The sequence below is a fragment of the Fundulus heteroclitus genome, chromosome 6, assembly GCF_011125445.2.
Source record: "Fundulus heteroclitus isolate FHET01 chromosome 6, MU-UCD_Fhet_4.1, whole genome shotgun sequence".
Classification (NCBI taxonomy): domain Eukaryota; kingdom Metazoa; phylum Chordata; class Actinopteri; order Cyprinodontiformes; family Fundulidae; genus Fundulus; species Fundulus heteroclitus.
Genome location: NC_046366.1, coordinates 28,717,430 through 28,735,625, shown reverse-complemented (window position 1 = coordinate 28,735,625; position 18,196 = coordinate 28,717,430). Strand labels below are relative to the sequence as shown.

The 18,196-nt window shown below is 38.5% G+C and overlaps 1 protein-coding gene across 1 annotated transcript; it reads right to left on the bottom strand.

Annotated features, from left to right (window-relative positions):
• Positions 1–196: 196 nt before the first annotated feature.
• Positions 197–7,547, bottom strand: LOC105932234 (cathepsin Z). The gene is made up of 6 exons (XM_036138511.1): positions 7,393–7,547; positions 3,355–3,518; positions 3,096–3,275; positions 2,770–2,920; positions 829–994; positions 197–721 (listed from the first exon to the last, which is right to left on the bottom strand). Exons 1-6 carry the CDS (start codon positions 7,518–7,520, stop codon positions 608–610), a joined length of 903 nt encoding a protein of 300 aa, XP_035994404.1. The 5' UTR covers positions 7,521–7,547; the 3' UTR covers positions 197–607.
• Between the last annotated feature and the right edge of the window lie 10,649 nt (positions 7,548–18,196).

The following is an 18,196-nucleotide window of genomic DNA, read 5'->3' as shown; positions in this document are numbered from 1 at the left end:
AAGGAAGGAAAGAAGCAAAGGGTGAGAAATAAAAAGGCATTAGTTAGGGTACAGAAGAGGAAATAGGCCATTGCATTTAGACAATAGAAAATGTTCAGAAATGCTACATTTTCTTTTCATGAATCCAAACCTTGAAGATGTTGAAATCAAAACCCAGACCCTCCCAGGCAGCGTAGGAACCCACGATAAGACCCGCTTCCCTCCAGCTGCTTTATTGGTAACATCCTAAACAACACTTTGGTACAACTAGGTGCTCCAGCAGATCCAAAAAACAAACATCAAAACCGGGTTTGGACTCGATAAAACAGCCGAACATTAAGCTTTTGCCACCTGGACCTCAACCCTTTAAATACAGCATCTGTGCCATGAGGGGTGCAGCCAGTTCTCTAAAAAAAATAAAGATAAAATTAAAGTAGCTAGCTGTATAAATCAGTCTGCTAAAAAGAGAACAGTTCATATCAGTCATAAAAAAAAACTAATACCATTCCTGCCGATCAATGAACGTAAACTTCAGATCAAACCCTTAATTCACAGAATGAGCTTCTTAGGGGTTTAAAAATCCATCAGAGGTTGGATGTGACATGTTGGGCTTATATGAGGAAGGAAATCATGCTACAACGGGGTCTCCGTAGGCGCAGTTTTTCTCAATGCCGAGGTTGAACCAGTTGCCTTTGCCTCCTTTGTAGGCACTGGTGACGATTCTAGCCCAGCCGTGCTCCCCCTGAAAACCAGAAACACAAAAAAAAACCCTTTTCATTCCTGGTGTCTCAGAGAGCAACTCGGCTGAAGCGGCGGCCGGTTAGAGCCGAGGAGCAAAAATAAACCCACCCAGAACTCGCCCCAGGAGTTCCTGACGATCCAGTACTCGCTGCCGTCTCCGTCGACGCCCCAGCCGGCCACCGAGACGATGTGATTGGGCAGAGAGAGGGGGTGAAACTCGGCGAAGACGCCGCCGGAGTATCCCTCCAGGCCGTCGGTCGCCATCAGGGCACAGCTGGGAGACAAAGACGAGAGCTGAAGCCGTTTTCTGCAGGTCTGCAACGTCTCACGCACTTTCTTCAAGTTTAATTTCTAATGAACTGCTGTGATTAGACTGAAAACTGTTCGATCATTAGCTTTAACCTGTCAGAAGCACAAAGGCAGAGGTGTCAAACTAATTTCTATATGGGGCCACTTTGGCATCATGAAGTCATTAAAAAGGGCCGCTTGCACGTGTATAGACGATACTTTTCATTTCATAATTTCATTCCAGTTCACACAGTAGTATAAAAAATGCACAGTAACATAAAAGTAGCACCCTTAGGCCCAGTTTATACAGTTTATGTGCAAAAAAAAGTTGATATTGGGGTGAGTTACATTTACAGGAGGCACAGTTTTAGCCACTTTATACTTTTTAAAAGGATATATGCCTTTTTTTTGGCTCTCGAGGGCCAGATAATTTACCTTGACGGGCCGGATTAGGCCCGCGGGCCTTGAGTTTGACACCTATGCACTAAGGTCTGTTTCAGGAGCTTTAATCTGTTTCTTTCAGGAAGATTTGTTGGTTTATTCTCCTGTTAGGCAGGATTTACAGATTAAAAGTCTACAGGTCAGTTCACCTCACGTTGGTTGACTAATATCCCCCCAGAGAGAGCTGCTGTTGGGCTTCCCCGTTTTCCCCCCAGTCACCACTAACTATTATTTCCTAACAAAAATATTAACTCCCCTAGAACTTTTAAACCGTTCTCTTGTCAAAACCACACACTTGGGATTTTGTGCCAGGGGAGGATTAATGTCAAGAACAAGACAAAATGCCCACGGTTACTGTGGAGGAGATGCAGAGAGCTAGAGCTCAGTTGGGAAAATCTGTTGACAGGTCAACAATGAGTTGTGCTTTCCACAAATATGACCTTTAAAAGGACTAACGGTTTGTCTTTAATGCAAAATGCAATGCGGCTGACAGTGAACGCTGCACAGTGCCCTGAACACGCTGAAACATGGTGGTGGCAGCATCATGATGTGGGCACGCGTTTAATGAGCCAGGCGCAGGGAAGCTGAACAAAAATCAAAAGATGAGAAAAACTATTAGAGGCTGAAAAAAACAAAAACAAAAAAAACCAAAAAAACAACAACAATTCAGACTGAGGCAGAGGTTCACCCTCCAGAAGGACCGGGCCCCTAACATTCAGCCAGGGTTACAAAGAACGAATTTAGGTCAAAGTATATTCATGTGTTGATTGGTCTAGATAGACATAAAACTACATTGTAAAAATAGAACTAAAAAATAGAATAGAATAAGATTTGTGCACTTAAAATAAGAACAACTCATCTCCATCTTATTTCAAGTGCAGTATATCTATCTTATTTTAGGGGTAAAAATACTAATTTAATTAGCAAATAACCTTATTTACCTGCTCAAATCAAGGGCAATTACATTCATTTCAAGACAATTTTACTTATTTTTCGTTCTCTTTTTGCAGTGTAATTCAGAATTAGTGGCAATACGTGGGAAATCAATGTTCAGAAATGCTTTCAATCAATTCTAAAGCAATTTTACGAGAAGAATCTGCAAAAAAATAAAAAAAATAATTACGTTTCCAGATGTGCAAAGCTGGTAAAGAGGTAGCTAGAAAAATATTTACAGCAAAACGCTACAAATAAACTGAGTTTGTGGCTGTAACATGACAAATGTGAAGAAGTTCAGGAGGTAGGAAGACTTTTGGAAAGTGTTATTGTTCCATAAGATCCACTAAGTTCACATTTGTGCGCCTAAAGGACACCGTCCTGTACCTGATGGGCCCGTTGGTGTAAATTTCAGCTTTCATCTGGTCTCTTCCAGAAACCTCTCCATAGTCTCCAACTTTCCAAACTGTGTAGTTCTTCACAACGGCGCAGGATTCGAAGAAGGAGCACGTCCCGCACTGATTGAATTGTACGCACCCTGAAACAAATCAGCAGGAGTTTTCATTATTTACAGTCACGTTTATCTAGATCAGCGCATAATGGGGAAGATTTCAATCAGTTTTAGCATGGGGGGGGGGCGGACCTCAACAGGAAAATAACTAAATCAGCATCTCCAGATGCTCTCTGCTAGCTAACGGAGGAGGATTTCTTACTTTGATTGACAGCCTGGTAGTTGTTGCAGGTTTCGTCGGGAATCCCGGTTTTATGGGCGTAGGCGTAGACCCTCAGGTGATCTCCCCCGAAACAGGAGCCCGCCCCCCCGCAGTCGATCACGTTCTGCACAGACAGGTAGGCGGACGGCCACGCTCCACCGCGCTTTATGTTGACGCGATCTTTAGAGGAAGAACATCAGCCGTTACTACGTCTCCTTTCTATTTCCCCGTTTCCTGCTCATCTCTTTTCCACGGTCACCTGCCAGAGCGCTGGTGGCTCCCATGGCCCAGCAGGAGCCACAGTACTGGGGGATGTGCTGGTTCCTGGTGACGCTCACATAGTTCCTCCCGTTGATGTTCCTCCAGTCCCACGACGGAGGAAGATCCAACGCTTTGATAAACTCGTGTGGTCGCGCACGAGTCCTGCAAGAGAGAGACGAGGAAGCAGCCGCTGTGAAAGTGTGATTTAATCACGTTTCTGCACAATCAGAGCTCCGGCGCAGGGCCTTCTCTCCCCCAAAACTGAGCGAACGCTTTGCCCGCCACGTCCTGAGAGTTTATCTGACTAAAACAGGACGTATGCCGACGACTGACGTCTCTTCTAGGACAAAAACGCAACAGAAATCTCGTCATTCATGAATTCAGCATCCAGATAAAAAGCCAACTTCTATGTTCAAATTAAGATAGGAAGTCTTTTTTTGGTCCCATAGTGGGGAAATTTGAAAATATTTGAAACAAATGTGCAGTGGCTGCCCCCTTCAGTTTAACTATGAAGTTTAAAGGATATTTGAGTTTATTTTTTAATAGCAGTGAGTATGACTAGTTTATATTGTTTAATCATCTTATTTAAGTAGCAATGTTACAATTCCTGGACAATATGATATAACTTATCATGATTAGCCCATATTTTTTTTATTCATTACAATTTTCCCGCCACTCCCAGGAGCTTTAACATCTCAGCTACAAACAACTGAATATCAGATGTGGGGACGGACTACAAGAGTCCAAGCTCACCTGAACTTTATGTAATATAAATAAGTTCTTAACGCTTTTGTCATTTTTAAATCTATGCAAATACAAGTATGATTAAAAAGGAAGAGAACTGAATAAAATAAACATTTTAAATGCAGCTCACGGGAGGGTTGTGCTGTTTTTTTTTTTTTTAAACAGGCTTGAGGACACCACATTTGGTCCTGGGGGGGCTACCTGGTGCCCGTGGACACCATGTTGGTGACCCCTGCTCTAAACTGAGCAAACTATATATATTATAAACATACAGAGCCTGGTTGCAAAGGCACTAGAAACACAACAGCCAATTAAATATTGCATCCAAGCCTGTGGCCAGACTTTCTAAAGGGCTTCCAGGGGCTGCAGCCCAGGGGAACAGAGTTTTAAGGGTACCAAAAAGATTTATTCATTGGATTTTCCTTTTTAATGATAGCATGTTTTGCAAACTTTGTTATTTATGAGACACCCGTGAGTCCATATCAGGTAAGGTGCTTTAATACTATTGGATTTTTAGGAATATAAACTACAGTCAAGTATTGCATAACCTAACTCCAGCCAAGTCAGTTGTAACGACATCCAGATTTGAGTGCATCCCCTCAGCTCCTTGGTTTCTGAATTTACCTAAACAGGCCTGGGTTAGTTAAATGAAAACAATTCGGATCATTTTCCTCACATGGAAGAAGATATAATCATCAAGGGGATCCAGGTCCTACCAAACTATCAATTTACTTTGCATGAGTAAAAGATGTTTATAGGGCACCAACGCTGGCCCCAACACCAGGGACCCACAGCTTCCTAAATCCAGCCATGGCCCAAGCAGAGATGTAGTAAAGATGTAGCACATGTTGATATTGTGATGGCAAAGGTATTTTAAGACATTAAGCAGCGCACAGTATCATTACTAAGCTCTTTGTGATTTTCTATCTGTAAACAATGCTACTATGCATTAATTAAAGTTTAAATAAATAAATTTTTGTTGAATATGAGATGTCCAGTCCATTATAAATATTAATAAATACACTCAGATTACATCTTTGATGTTTATGGATTTTTTTTTTTTTTTTCCCCAGCGTGTTATTATTGCAGCTAGAAAACAGAATATCACTAGTTCTACCAATTGTTGTGTGAGGAGCTGTATGAAAACAAAGCTATCTGTTTGCACAGATGATAAAAATTGAGACAAAGACAATATTTAAGTTTAAAACTAAAATGCAAAAGTTTCTTTTTTTTTTTTAATTCAATGTCATCTTATTTTTGGCACTGAATGAGCACCGTTTCTTATACGACTAATACTAAACTACACCTGTGAGCTTATCTTTATTCTTATTTGAGTGAGTTAATAATGAATGCGACATTAGTTTAAAGTTTTTTGAAAACTTTGAGTTAGCGCACCAGTTCATGAAAAGATGCTGCCTTCATATTACTCTTATCTAAAGATATCAGTAACAAACATTTTAAAGACAGCGCCAAATATCTGTCCGCTTTAGACTTTCACCCTGATATTATGCGAGAGATGGCAGACAGCTGATTGTGTGGCTTTTAGTTGCTGCTGAATGTAAACATTGGAGATGCGGCTCTCGAGGCACAACTGGGTCTTGGCACCTTTCACAATGGCTCTTAATGACTTTGGCTAAAGACGATCAAAAGAACCAACTAATGTTATAAAATATACAAATTTCCAGAGCAGAATATGCAAAAAGTCCAAATAATAAATTTTTTGATAATTTTTCTTAAGAAACTATTCCATGTGCTTACAAGAAAATGTAGCAATCGTCTTTATGCAAAAAGGTTAATGTTTTTCTTTATTTTAAACCCTAAAATACAATTGAGATTCTCTCACCCCCCCCCCCCCCCCTTATCGGACATATAAGATTTTTTTTGGCTCTAAAGAAGTTTTTTTTTAGCTGGACTGAAGGCAAAAATGGCTCTTTGGGTTGTAAAGGCTGCAGAACCCCTGGACTAGACACAAGCAAAGTAGAAAACGTGCTACAAGCTAAATGCAGTCAGGGAAGCTAGAGAGGGTGAGAGAAAATTGACCTTTTAACCATAAACACGACTAAATAACTGGTTCAGTGCATCGTGTTGGTGTCTGACGTCAGCAGGATATCGAGTAGCAGGACAGCACTTCCCCTGATCCAAACCTGATTATCAATGTTTGGGGATCCTTTTTTTAAAACAGACAACCAGAAATAATGTAACACAGAGAACAATCTGGGGAAGTAGGTTAATGAGTGACCAAATGAAAATAAGCTGAAAAAGTAAAAAAAAAAAAAAACCACACACTACTGGGCCAATATTGCTAACAAATTTTTTTTTTTTGCATCCAACAAATCAGTCCAAAAATACTGAGTTTCATAAACTATTTGTGTTTTTCTTAAATAATTACATACTTAGATTTTTCCATTTTAATAGGAGTAGTTAAATCTTTCTTCATAAAAAGTTTGTTTATTGATAAATACAATTTGTACTTCTTTAAAAAAAAAAAAACAACAACAATCAAAATACCCCTTAAGACGTAGACAATTCAGGAATATTCCTTATGTTCAGCTAACAATGAAGTCACAATATATATATATATATATATATATATATATATATATATATATATATATATATATATATATATATATATATATATATATATATATATATATATATATTCAACATAACATTTTGTAACTATTACATCTTATAGCTTATTTTATTAAATTATAACACTCTCAATACAACTTATGTCATTACTTCATTGCTGTTTAAGTTTCTTTTAATAACATTTTACACAATTCTAAATTTAACTATATTGATGTTTACTATGTATGATCTTGAACCTTTAGTGTTTCTATAAATGTTATTTAAATATTTAATAATCTCCTCATACAATATCGCCAATGTTCCTCGCTAATATATCCACGAAGCGATTTCACTGTTCCTCATTCTCTAAAACTTTTAACTCCTCATTGCTTTTTATTACCATTAAATCACCGTTACTTGTTTTATCGCGATGTTTACATTTCACTGTGATAACCTGGGGCGTACCTCTTGAGGTTAAACGTTGCGTTACACCTGCATGTAAAGTCCTCCATAAATAAAAGCTTGCCTTGTTAATATTTCTATTACAAGATTTAAACACGCATTTCTTAAAATGAAAGGATCCCTTGATACCAGGCAGTGCCTAGAGGTCGTAGATAATATTTAGAAGTTGCTAGATTCCTTAGGAACGTTGGAGCTTCTGTGTTTAATTAAATACCAAGCTAAAATCTTTTACCTGTGTCACTGACACATTACGTACCTGACTGAGTCTGGTCTGTCATCTTTAATGGGCTTGTAGCAGGGCTCCGACAGGTACTTGGCTGCACTGATTTCCAGAGAGAACGAAGCTAAACAAAACAGCAGCGGGCAGATATTTAAAGTCGCCATCTTGACTCCTCCCTCTCCCTCTCCCTCCCTTCGTTCATACGTGAGGACGTGGACGTGGAGCGCCCTCTGCTGGGCGGATAGACCACTGACAGCCGCTGGGCTGCATTTACTACTGAGGGGAAATAAACTCCTGAAAGTAGACGGGAAAACTAACAGATGTAATTGATTAGTTACGGGTTTAGAAATAACATTTTCAATAATGTTTTATTTACATAAAAAAAATAACAGAAATGTTACATGTCTTAACGTATCTATCTATCTATCTATCTATCTATCTATCTATCTATCTATCTATCTATCTATCTATCTATCTATCTATCTATCTATCTATCTATCTATCTATCTATCTATCTATCTATCTATACATATATACAGTGTGCGATTTGCAAAACAACCGGGGGGGGGGTTTGGGGTGTAATTTCCTCGATTAATCACATAATGTCGATAGGTAACTCGAGATTAGTTGCAAATTAATTGTATGTTTTATCCTTTTATTTCTGAAAGTGTAATAGCCTGTTTGGGCATTTTTATATGCAATTTTGCAATAAACAGGCATTAATATGCAATTTTGCAATACATTTTTGCAATATATATATATATATATATATATATATATATATATATATATATATATATATATATATATATAACTTTGTGGGCTATTGATGGAGAGCACTTTATAAGATGTTGCAAAGGTCTACTTTGAAGGATATAAACAGAGACAATTCAGAGATTTGATTCTAGAAAAGCACAACCTGTTGAACATCAATGGAATCATACCACTTTGAAGCCTTTCCACACAACAGCTAAATGTGCTGATTTTATATTTTATCAAATTTTTTGGGTACTTGAAAAAGGGTGAGTCTACCTCGGTATTTGCCGTAGAGGCGTAACCCTTGTCAGGACCTCAGAAAGGGCTACAGAAAGATGCCTGGGACACACCATGCGACATGTGACCAGAACGACTCATGGCATTCTTAGGGAATTATTCCCCGTTTCATTTGTCCGTGCTCCCAGCCTTGTTCACCTTGTGCTCCCCTGTAAGTTTGTACTTTTTCTTATTTTAATAAATCATCAGCCTGTTATTTCCAACATTGCTGTCTGCACTTTATCCTAACTCCATAACCCAAGTCCTTGACAGAAACAACAGCATGTGTATTTATATCATAATTTTCACTCAGTAAAGATTGTTTGTCCTTTATTTTAAAACAGCAAGAAAAAAAAATACCACAATATGTATTACATTTGAAAGAGGATCTAAAGCAATGAAACTGCTCGATACGAGCAGGTTACAGTGAAAATAAACTGCAGTTTTTGCATACTCAGCGAGAAACTTTTTCAATGAGTACACTTTGTTCCCTGTTAAAATCAAATTATAGTTAATGCATCACAAATGACTGGGTGTGTTATCGTGGAAAATAATCAGCTCTTAACAAGGTTATCACATTACCGGCCGAGCCTGATTTCAGTTTTTTCTTATAGCGAAGCAATAATACTTTTGCTTTAAATGACTGAAGATTAAATCTACATTAGCCACCAAATAAAGCCCGGAGTGAGATGAAACAAAGAAACTAATTACAGCAAATTGAGCACTTAAAAAAAGACGGTGAGCACATAAAGTGTTTTAAAGATTGATTTACTTGATGTGATGCCAAGTCTACTAAAGTGAGCCTTTTTTACACTGTTATTATAACATATAAGAGTTCTGTTATAGATGTTTGTTTGTGTCACATTTGGTCCTTTGAGTCAATTCTGTGTTTGGAAAATTATTTATTTCTCTATTTGCTCTTGTGCTTAGCTGCTGTTCTTGTTTTTCAGAGATCTTTATGTTTCCATTATGTTTATTTATGCCAGAGGTCTTCAACCAGTGGCTCTAGAGGCACATATGGCTGACACGATCCCCAGGTGTTAATTATTAGTTTTAGGTTGTTGGGATTGTGCATCTTCCAGTTTTCACCTTTTAGTGTTGTTAATTAGTCCGCAGACTCTGTTTATCCCTTCTTGCTTCCGGTCATTGTTGAGATTTCTGTACAGCCTGGATTTAGTTAGTTATTTCTTGTTTCTGTTAGATCTTTGCTTCCCCGTTTGCCTGCCCGTTTGTCTCGTTAACTAATTTCACCTGCCCTCCTGCAATCCTCTCTATTTAAACCACCTGCTCCTCTCCCTCATTGTTGGGTCCTCCATTGTGTTCCCGCTGTTAAGCACCCCTACTGTTTGTAATGTCTCTGTAGCCTTTCAACACTGTAGGTTTTGGTTCTTTAATTCTTTTTTTCAAGCTCTTGTCTGCACCTTGGTCCAACACACTTACCTGACTCCGCCAGATAGATTTGCTCCGCATATCCATCTGGAAACCTTCCGTTGAAGTAATTTTGGGAAGGGGCGAAAATACTGGTTAGCTGATTGGCCTATGTTGGTGATAGACGGGCCAAATAAACCAATCAGATTCGTCGTCGCTCGTAACAGAGCAACGACGAAAACACAACCACAAGTCAAGCTACTCTTGCTGCTGCAGGTAAAGGCTCGTTAGCTCAGCAAAGAAATACTCTGTAATTCCGATAAAACTTGCTCGATAGCCGCGCTAACGCTAGTTTCATCGACACCACTCAAATAATACCGGAGGTGCTTTAGATGTTCTGCTATCCCTCTTAATAACTTTGGCCTAAAAGGCAAAAGAATTTAGCAATATTTTAAAATGTAAAGGTAATATATTAGCTTTAATGATTTTTCTGAGGCATTTTCATGCAATATTTATAAGATTTCCACAAAGAATGGAATTTTTCTTTAAGTACATTATTGTCGATAGGTTACACACTATAGGCCTTTTGGATGTAATTTTCTGTAACCGTTGAATGTGTTGATTTAAAAAAAAGCTTAATTAAAAAAATCTAAATAGATTTCCTATAACAACTTTTGTCCCTAGATGGGTTATGCTACATGTTGCATATGCCTGCCTACAGGACCTACACCACATTTGTTTTCTTTAATTAGTTTCTTGAAATATTAATTGCAGTTGCAGTGTAGCTCATTAAAATTTAAGAAATACTGTGTTTTTCTATTTTATATATTGAATTTAGCAAGATCAGAGGAAATAAAATGAAAAGAAAAAACACAAAGCGCTTTTAAATTGTTAAATAATATTCACAGGAAGGCATTCAGATAAATTGAACCTGATTAAATACAAACGGGCAATTGTTAATTGTGTTTTGACTCGTTAGGGGAAGAAAACTAACAAAACCCACCTTGTCCTTTGACTAACAGAAACTGCCCATATTAATTAATTGCAGTTAACCACAACTTCTAGTCTGTCAGCTTGATGTTTGAAGACCAAAATATCTCAGAAAGCAACACATCAGGCACCAGTCTGAAGAAATTCAGTATGCAAAGGTTCCAGAAAAGCAATTTTTCAGGTTTTGGGACTCCCTCAAAAGGCAGTGAGAGACATTATCCACAAGTGGATAAAGCATGAAATAGTGGTTAAACTCCCCTGGAGTGATTGTTCCGACAAGATCCCTCTAAGAGAAATAAAGAAATAAATACACATAGAGTAATCACTGAATTTACCAACATGTTTTTTTTTTTTTTACTGAGAGTAACACTAATAGATAATCTGTGGAGGGAACTAAAGATTGGGGTCATGGCGAGGAGGTCATCCTCATCACCAAAGATAAATCAGGAAAATAACAATAGGAGCCATTAAAAAACCTGATCAGCAATTATAAACTGCAAAGGTCAAAAAAATACTTTAACATTCACGATTGAATAGAATGCAAAAAACCTTTGACGTGTCATTTTCTATGTAAATATTCCTTTGATCCATTTTTTTAAAGAAATGTCTGTCTAATTTCCAATCAGAATTAAACCTCTTTGCTGAATTATATACCACGAATAATTTTGATCTCAAATTTCTCCATTTAAACCATGACACAAACCAAATATACAGTACAGAGTTTGGTTTGAAATGTTACATCAACAATCCATGCTAACAGTTGAATTAACATAAACACAACCCTTCTTACTGTTCCAATTACTCATATTTAGACATTCACACACTGAGTGATCCCCTTTCTTGAAATCTTTTGTTGTATTAAGATGAAAAAAGTTCAACTGAAGTGCAATTTGCATTTTATGTTTATAAGCCTTCTTTAATCTCTCACTTTCCCTTTTGGTGCGGGTTGCTCCGATCGACTTTATAAAGACGAAAAGAGCTCTTCACAACAAAAAAAGCACTGAATTATGTCTCTGAGGATTTGTAAATCTCCAAATACTTAGCTGAAACTCCATTTTAAATCACCAATTGTGTTTTGTTTTTTTGAGAGTAGATGTTCTGTCCTGAGAAGCGCAGTAAAATCCCATCAAACCTTAACCTACGGGAATATCAGACCTGCGTTAAAAGCTGCACTCCATGTGAGCTTCGGTGCCTCTTCAAAAGCAGGAGGGGGCTCTCAATTATGCAGACGAGTGGGTCAACCGGTGGGGCCGTAAATATTTTAAAACATAATGCGGTGTTACCAACAATCTGTCAACACGCAAGTCCTTTTTGATGAGACCAGCATCCGTTATGTGTGCATTAACATGAGCTCCTTCCTGCTTTTTGAAGAGGGGAGGCGATAAAAGGCTAAACACGCGTCAAGAATCGTTTAAGCGGAAGCATTTCCCTGCAACAGTTTGCTGGAATTACACAGCTCAATGGCCTGCTTTACTGTGCAGCACACAAACACAGAAGCTGTGTTTCTATGGAAAATAACAAAAGAATAAATAAGTCATGTCCATATTCAACTACCTGACCCACGTGCAAAAACCCCTCGTAGAAAACTAGGTTAAAACAGCAAGTGGTTTACTTACAGCTGAAACAGTGAAAATATGATTTTTGTCAGTCATTTCAGAAAAAGAAACAGATTTATTACAAAAAGAGAAATATTTCAAACCGTTACTTCTTGTTATTTTGTTGATTATGGTTTACCAAAGATTCACGTTCTCTAAAAATTAGAATATAACATCAGATCAATAAAAATAAAGATATTTTTTAAAACAGAAACGTATGTCAATTTTAAAGCCACTCAATGTTTTGTCCGGGTTACTTTTGCACAAATTACTGCAAAAATTCTGCCGGAAAATGATCTCAGCATCTCCATAGAAGCTTGTCAGCAGCCACATTTTTTCCTTCCACTCAACTTTCTATGAATATGCTTAGATACAGCACTCTGTCCAGTTGGTAGATGGATCCAGACATTGATCACGAAGATATTTCAGTATATATGTTTGTTATGAGCGCACAGGTTCCGGTGTTGACTGTGAGAAGTGGAGCTGCAGTGGATGTCTGTAGAGCAGGTGGGTTTTCTGGGTGAGGTATTTCTCAGAGAGACAATGACTGGAGAGGAGCAGAGTTGTCAATTCAACGTGTCTTGAACCTGAGAGACACAGAAGGTGCAGAGGGTAAGTGACTCTGAGGCATACTTGAGATTAAGGAGAGGATAAACTATGTCAAGGTTAGGCAGGGCACCTATTCATACACAATACCTCACTAATGCGGGGCCACACATCAAGACAGAACCATGACACCCTGACTGTTTTTACCTTTCAAAGGCCAGGCAGCACATTTATAAGTGATACATGTTAGTTCTGAGAGCAAGCTCTTTAAATTCTAACCTTATCTTTTAGATTAAGAAGGGTCCACTATCAAATAGCTCGTCAATATTCATTTAATTGCAGAGTTTCAAGCACTAGTATTAATTTTTGTGTCTTAAGTTCCCCCCATCTAAATGGACTTTTTGTGCTTTTATAATAATTCAATTCAGCTTTATTTATATAGCACCAATTCACGACACACGTCATCTCAAGGCACTTTACAAAGTCAAATTCAATCAAATCATACAGATTGGTCAAAAAGTTTCCTATCTAAGGAAACCCAGCAGGTTGCATCAAGTCTCTCCAAGCAACATTCACTCCCCCAGAAACAGCGTAGAGCCGCAGGGGGAGTCGTCTGCATTGTCCATGGCTTTGCAGCAATCCCTCATATTGAGCAAGCATGAAGTGACAGTGGAGAGGAAAACTCCCCTTTAACAGGGAGGAAAACCTCCAGCAGAACCAGAACCAGCTCAGTGTGAATGCTCATCTGCCTCGACTGACTGGGGTTAGAGAAGACAGAGCAGAGACACAAAAAAGCACAGAAGCACACATTGATCCAGGAATACTTTCTACGTTAGAGAGGGTAATGGAAGATGATCTGCCCCCCTGGATGATGTCACAGTTAACAGAATGCCAGACCAGGAGTATCTACTATGAAGATAAAAAAAGACAGATAACAAAAAGTTAAAAGTTGAAACAACAATAAACAATGCAAATTGGAGAACAGTAGGAGAACTCAGCAGAGTGAGAGAAAAAGACCCTGATGTCCTCCAGTAGCCTAAGCCTATAGCAGCATAACTATAGAGGTAGCTCAGGGTAACATTAGACACTAACTATAAGCTTTGTATAAAAGGAAAGTTTTAAGATTAGTCTTAAAAGTAGACGGGGTGTCTGCCTCACAGACCAAAACTGGGAGTTGGTTCCACAGGAGAGGAGCCTGATAGCTAAAGGATCTGCCTCCCATTCTACTTTTAGAGACTCTAGGAACCACCAGCAGACCTGCAGTCTGAGAGCGAAGTGCTCTGTTAGGAACATACGGGGTAACCAGAGCTCTGATATATGATGGAGCTTGATTATTAAGGGCTTTATACGTTAGAAGAAGAATTATAAATTCTATTCCTGATTTAACAGGAAGCCAATAAAGCAGAGGTGTCAAACTCATTTCTATATGGGGCCACTTTGGCGTCATGAAAAGGGCCGGTTGCACGTGTATAGACGATACTTTTCATTTCATAATTTCATTCCAGTTCAGATAGAAGTATAAAAAATGCACAGTAACATAAAAGTAGCACCCTTAGGCCCAGTTTATACAGTTTATCTGCAAAAAAAGTTGATATTGTGGTGAGTTACACTTACACTTTACACTTTAAAAGGATATATGCCTCTACTTTATGACATAATATGCTTTTTTTTGGCTCTTGAGGGCCGGATAACTTACCCTGACGGGCCAGATTTGGCCCGCGGGCCTTGAGTTTGACACCTGTGCAATAAAGGGAAGCTAAAATTGGAGAAACATGATCCCTTTTGTTGATTTTCATCATAATATGAGTCAAGTAAAAGTAAAAAGTACCATGCAGTAAAACTACTCCTGAAAGTACTCTTATTGATTTTCATCAGAACTCTTGCTGCAGCATTTTGGATCAGCTGAAGACTTTGAACTGCATTTTGTGGACTTCCTGATAGTAAAGAATTGCAATAGTTTAGCCGTGAAGTAACAAATGGATGGACTAGTTTTTCAGCATCACTTCTGGATAGAATACTTCTATTTTTAGCGATATTCCGGAGGTGAAAAAATTAAACTCTGGAAACCTGTTTAATATGGGATTTAAATGACATGTCTTGGTCAAAAATAACACCAAGGTTTCCTTTTATTACCAGAGGCCAATTTAATGCCATCCAGATTAAGTGATTGATTAAGAAGTTTATTTTTGAGAACTCTGTTCCAAAGATGACAACTTCTGTCTTGTCAGAATTTAAAAGCAAAAAACCTAAAGGTTTTGATGTCATCAAGACATGCTTGTAGTCGATGTAATTGATTGGATTCGTCAGGGTTTATGGATAAATATAGTTGAGTGTCATCAGCATTATAGTGGAAATTATTCCCATGCTGTTTGATAATTTTACCAATCGGAAGCATATTGGCTTTATTTAAGCTTTTAGTTCCTCTTTTTATAAGTCTGGACTCCTATTTCAACAACTTCTAATTTTATCCATTCAAAAATCTGAACGTGTGTTATTGTCCACTTTATTTTTACATTTCATTTCCAGTTAACACATAAAACAGGTATTTGTTGGGTTCACTGGAAATTAAATGCTAACAAAATGTGTGAATTTTGGCACTGGTTCGCTTTTTTGAGTGTTTAAACTGTTGCCTACCCATTTCTGCAATTGTCCTCACCAACCACAACCCATTCCTGAGGTTTATATTTGTGTTGAATTTCTAAATTGCTTTAAAGGGAGACTCCAGAGTGACTTATTATTAAATTAAAATCCCTATTTTAAATAATTGCTGCAACCAATAAGTTTATTTTCCTTAGTTAAAAAAAAGGTGACCGGATATGAGGGTTGAAAACTTTAGTGTCATTAATCAATTCATTTTTGCTGTTTTTCATGTGTGGATAAGGTCATAACTGGAGTGGAACAGCAGGAAACAAACCCGAAGATCTGTCCTCAACCTCCACAGAAAGAAGCCCGGTGCAGAAGTCAAACCTTTAGAGTGTGTGGAAAGTGCATCCATGTAAATATTGAGCACGCACAGTTTAGATTTCACTCGTAGATCAATACTGAGGCAATTTGGACACTTATCTCATCAGCGCTGCTTTCTCCTTACAGTACCCATGCCAACCTTTGATCTTTAGTCAAAAGAAATTCAGCATTTGGAAGGATTTTCGTATTAATATTTTATTGTGGGACACTTTTTTTTATTAGAGACAATCAATTTGTGCTTTTTACCCAGGTAATTTCATAATTTGTATTTTTATGATGAACTGAACTGAAACTTCTGGGGGGAAATAATAAAAAAAAATAATTAGTTTTATTTTAAAGAAAGAGCTTTATGTATTCCTCAAACTGTTTTTTTCTTCCAAAATCATCTCCAGAGTCTCACCACATCTATTATTTGCTAATTTCTCAACTTTCTTTTATGTAAAACCCTCATTATTAGTCTCATCTATCTGCGTTTGCATGTTTGGGATATAAAAACCAAGAGAGCAGAATATTTTATTCCCATATTTTGCTGCAAAGTCTGGTAGAAATACAGCAGCTGATCATGTCGCTCATCGTTAACACAAATGTCCCCATTTGTTTCAACGATGGACTGTAATACACTCATCTTAAATAGGTCTCAAAACAATAATTGGTTTTGAATGTTAGGGACTCAAGATCAGAAAGAAAGCAAGGCAAAATAAATAAAATAATATCGAGTTTCATTCAACTGAAAATCCCTAATCATACAAATGTGCTAATTGGAGACAATGAGAAAACCAAGGAGAGATGAACTGGAGTAGAGGGTGAAGAGAAGAAGGCCGATCTGCCAGAAAACACTCAAAAAAGACCTGGAGTGAATAGGAACCTGGTGGCTGGTCCAACTAAAAAGAGCATGACCAAAAAACAGGAGTAGCAAGAAATAGAGAGCCAAAAGTGACAAAATCTCATCTGAGAAAGAGGAAGAACATACACAACAGAAACCAGATTACCAAACAGAAAACAGGAGCTACAGGTCAAGTAGAGACCAAATCGACATTAGAAAAAATAGAGCTGAACCATAAATTTAGTATAAAGTATTTACACACCATGACAATAGTGTGAAATACAATATCCTCCCCCAGTGGCCACTAGTTTCATCAAGGAGTCTTGGGAGAATGCCTTGGAAGTAGCTAGACCCAATGAAGGAGGAGAACTGAAAGGATACCGGACCCTTCAAGAGGCGCAGGTGGAAGATCAATTCAGTAATTGTGAGAGGAAGTTCTCAGAGAATGAATTGCAGAGATGCATGACGGAGTTTAGAAAGGATGACCCAAAGATCCATGGATCCACTGGGAAGTCTGGAAAGGACAATCGGGACATCCCTGGATCCTTTGAGGAGTCTTTGGAGGATGGCCCAGAGATCCCTGGATACAAGGAGGTGGTCAGATCCATCAGTGAGTCTTGGGAGAATGACTGAGGTCACTGGATTCATTTGGACATTTAGGGAGGAGGACCAGGAAGTCTGCAGATCCATCAAGGAGTGGATGAAGGAGGAGAATAAACCAAGGGGCTCGGGACCTGTCAGTGGAGCTCCAGAGGTTAGCCTGGGCTCTGCTGGATCCAAAGATTCAACTTACAAGTCAAAACAGAACCTAAGCCAACGTATGAAAGGGCAGAACAAATTCTGCAAATGATCACAACGACCCTAATATTATTAAAAAAAAGCACAATTCAGCAGTTTGTGAGACAAAAATGCCTCAAGATCATTTATCTTGTTTTTATATTTCAGAAAAAAAGCTACAGGTGCATGACGAGCATCTTGACCCGAGGCTCCATTTGACCCAGAGATTTTGTCAATAAGTTCCCTCTTAAGGATCGGATGAATAATGAATCAAAGACAAATGTTACTTAAGATATTCTCAGCTGGCCAGGACTTGAAACAAATCACCGGCTGACATGTTTTTGGGGCGGCTTTATCGATCGTCTTCGGCTCTGACTGCTCCCACGTGGACCTCAGGCGGTGAAAAACCCCACCGGTCTGGATCGCCGGGGGGAAAAGTGCAACTTCAGGCCAGAGGTTGGCGGCTTTTGGCTGTTTACTTTTCTTATTTTTGTAAACTGAATCCCTCCTTCTGATGATTCATCACATCAAGAGCGGGACCTCTGCCGCTGAAGGTTTCCTTCCTCAGAGCCGGAGGGAGGGTCGTTGGGAATGTTTTTGGCTACTCCCGCCATGGCCTTCCTCCTCTGCTCCTCCTGCATTCTGCACAGTAGGGGCAAAACAGCAGAGAGGTTCCTTTCCTTTTTAATAAAATCATGAAAAGTATATACAGAGATTTAATAGCCAATCTCGAATAGATGAGCGT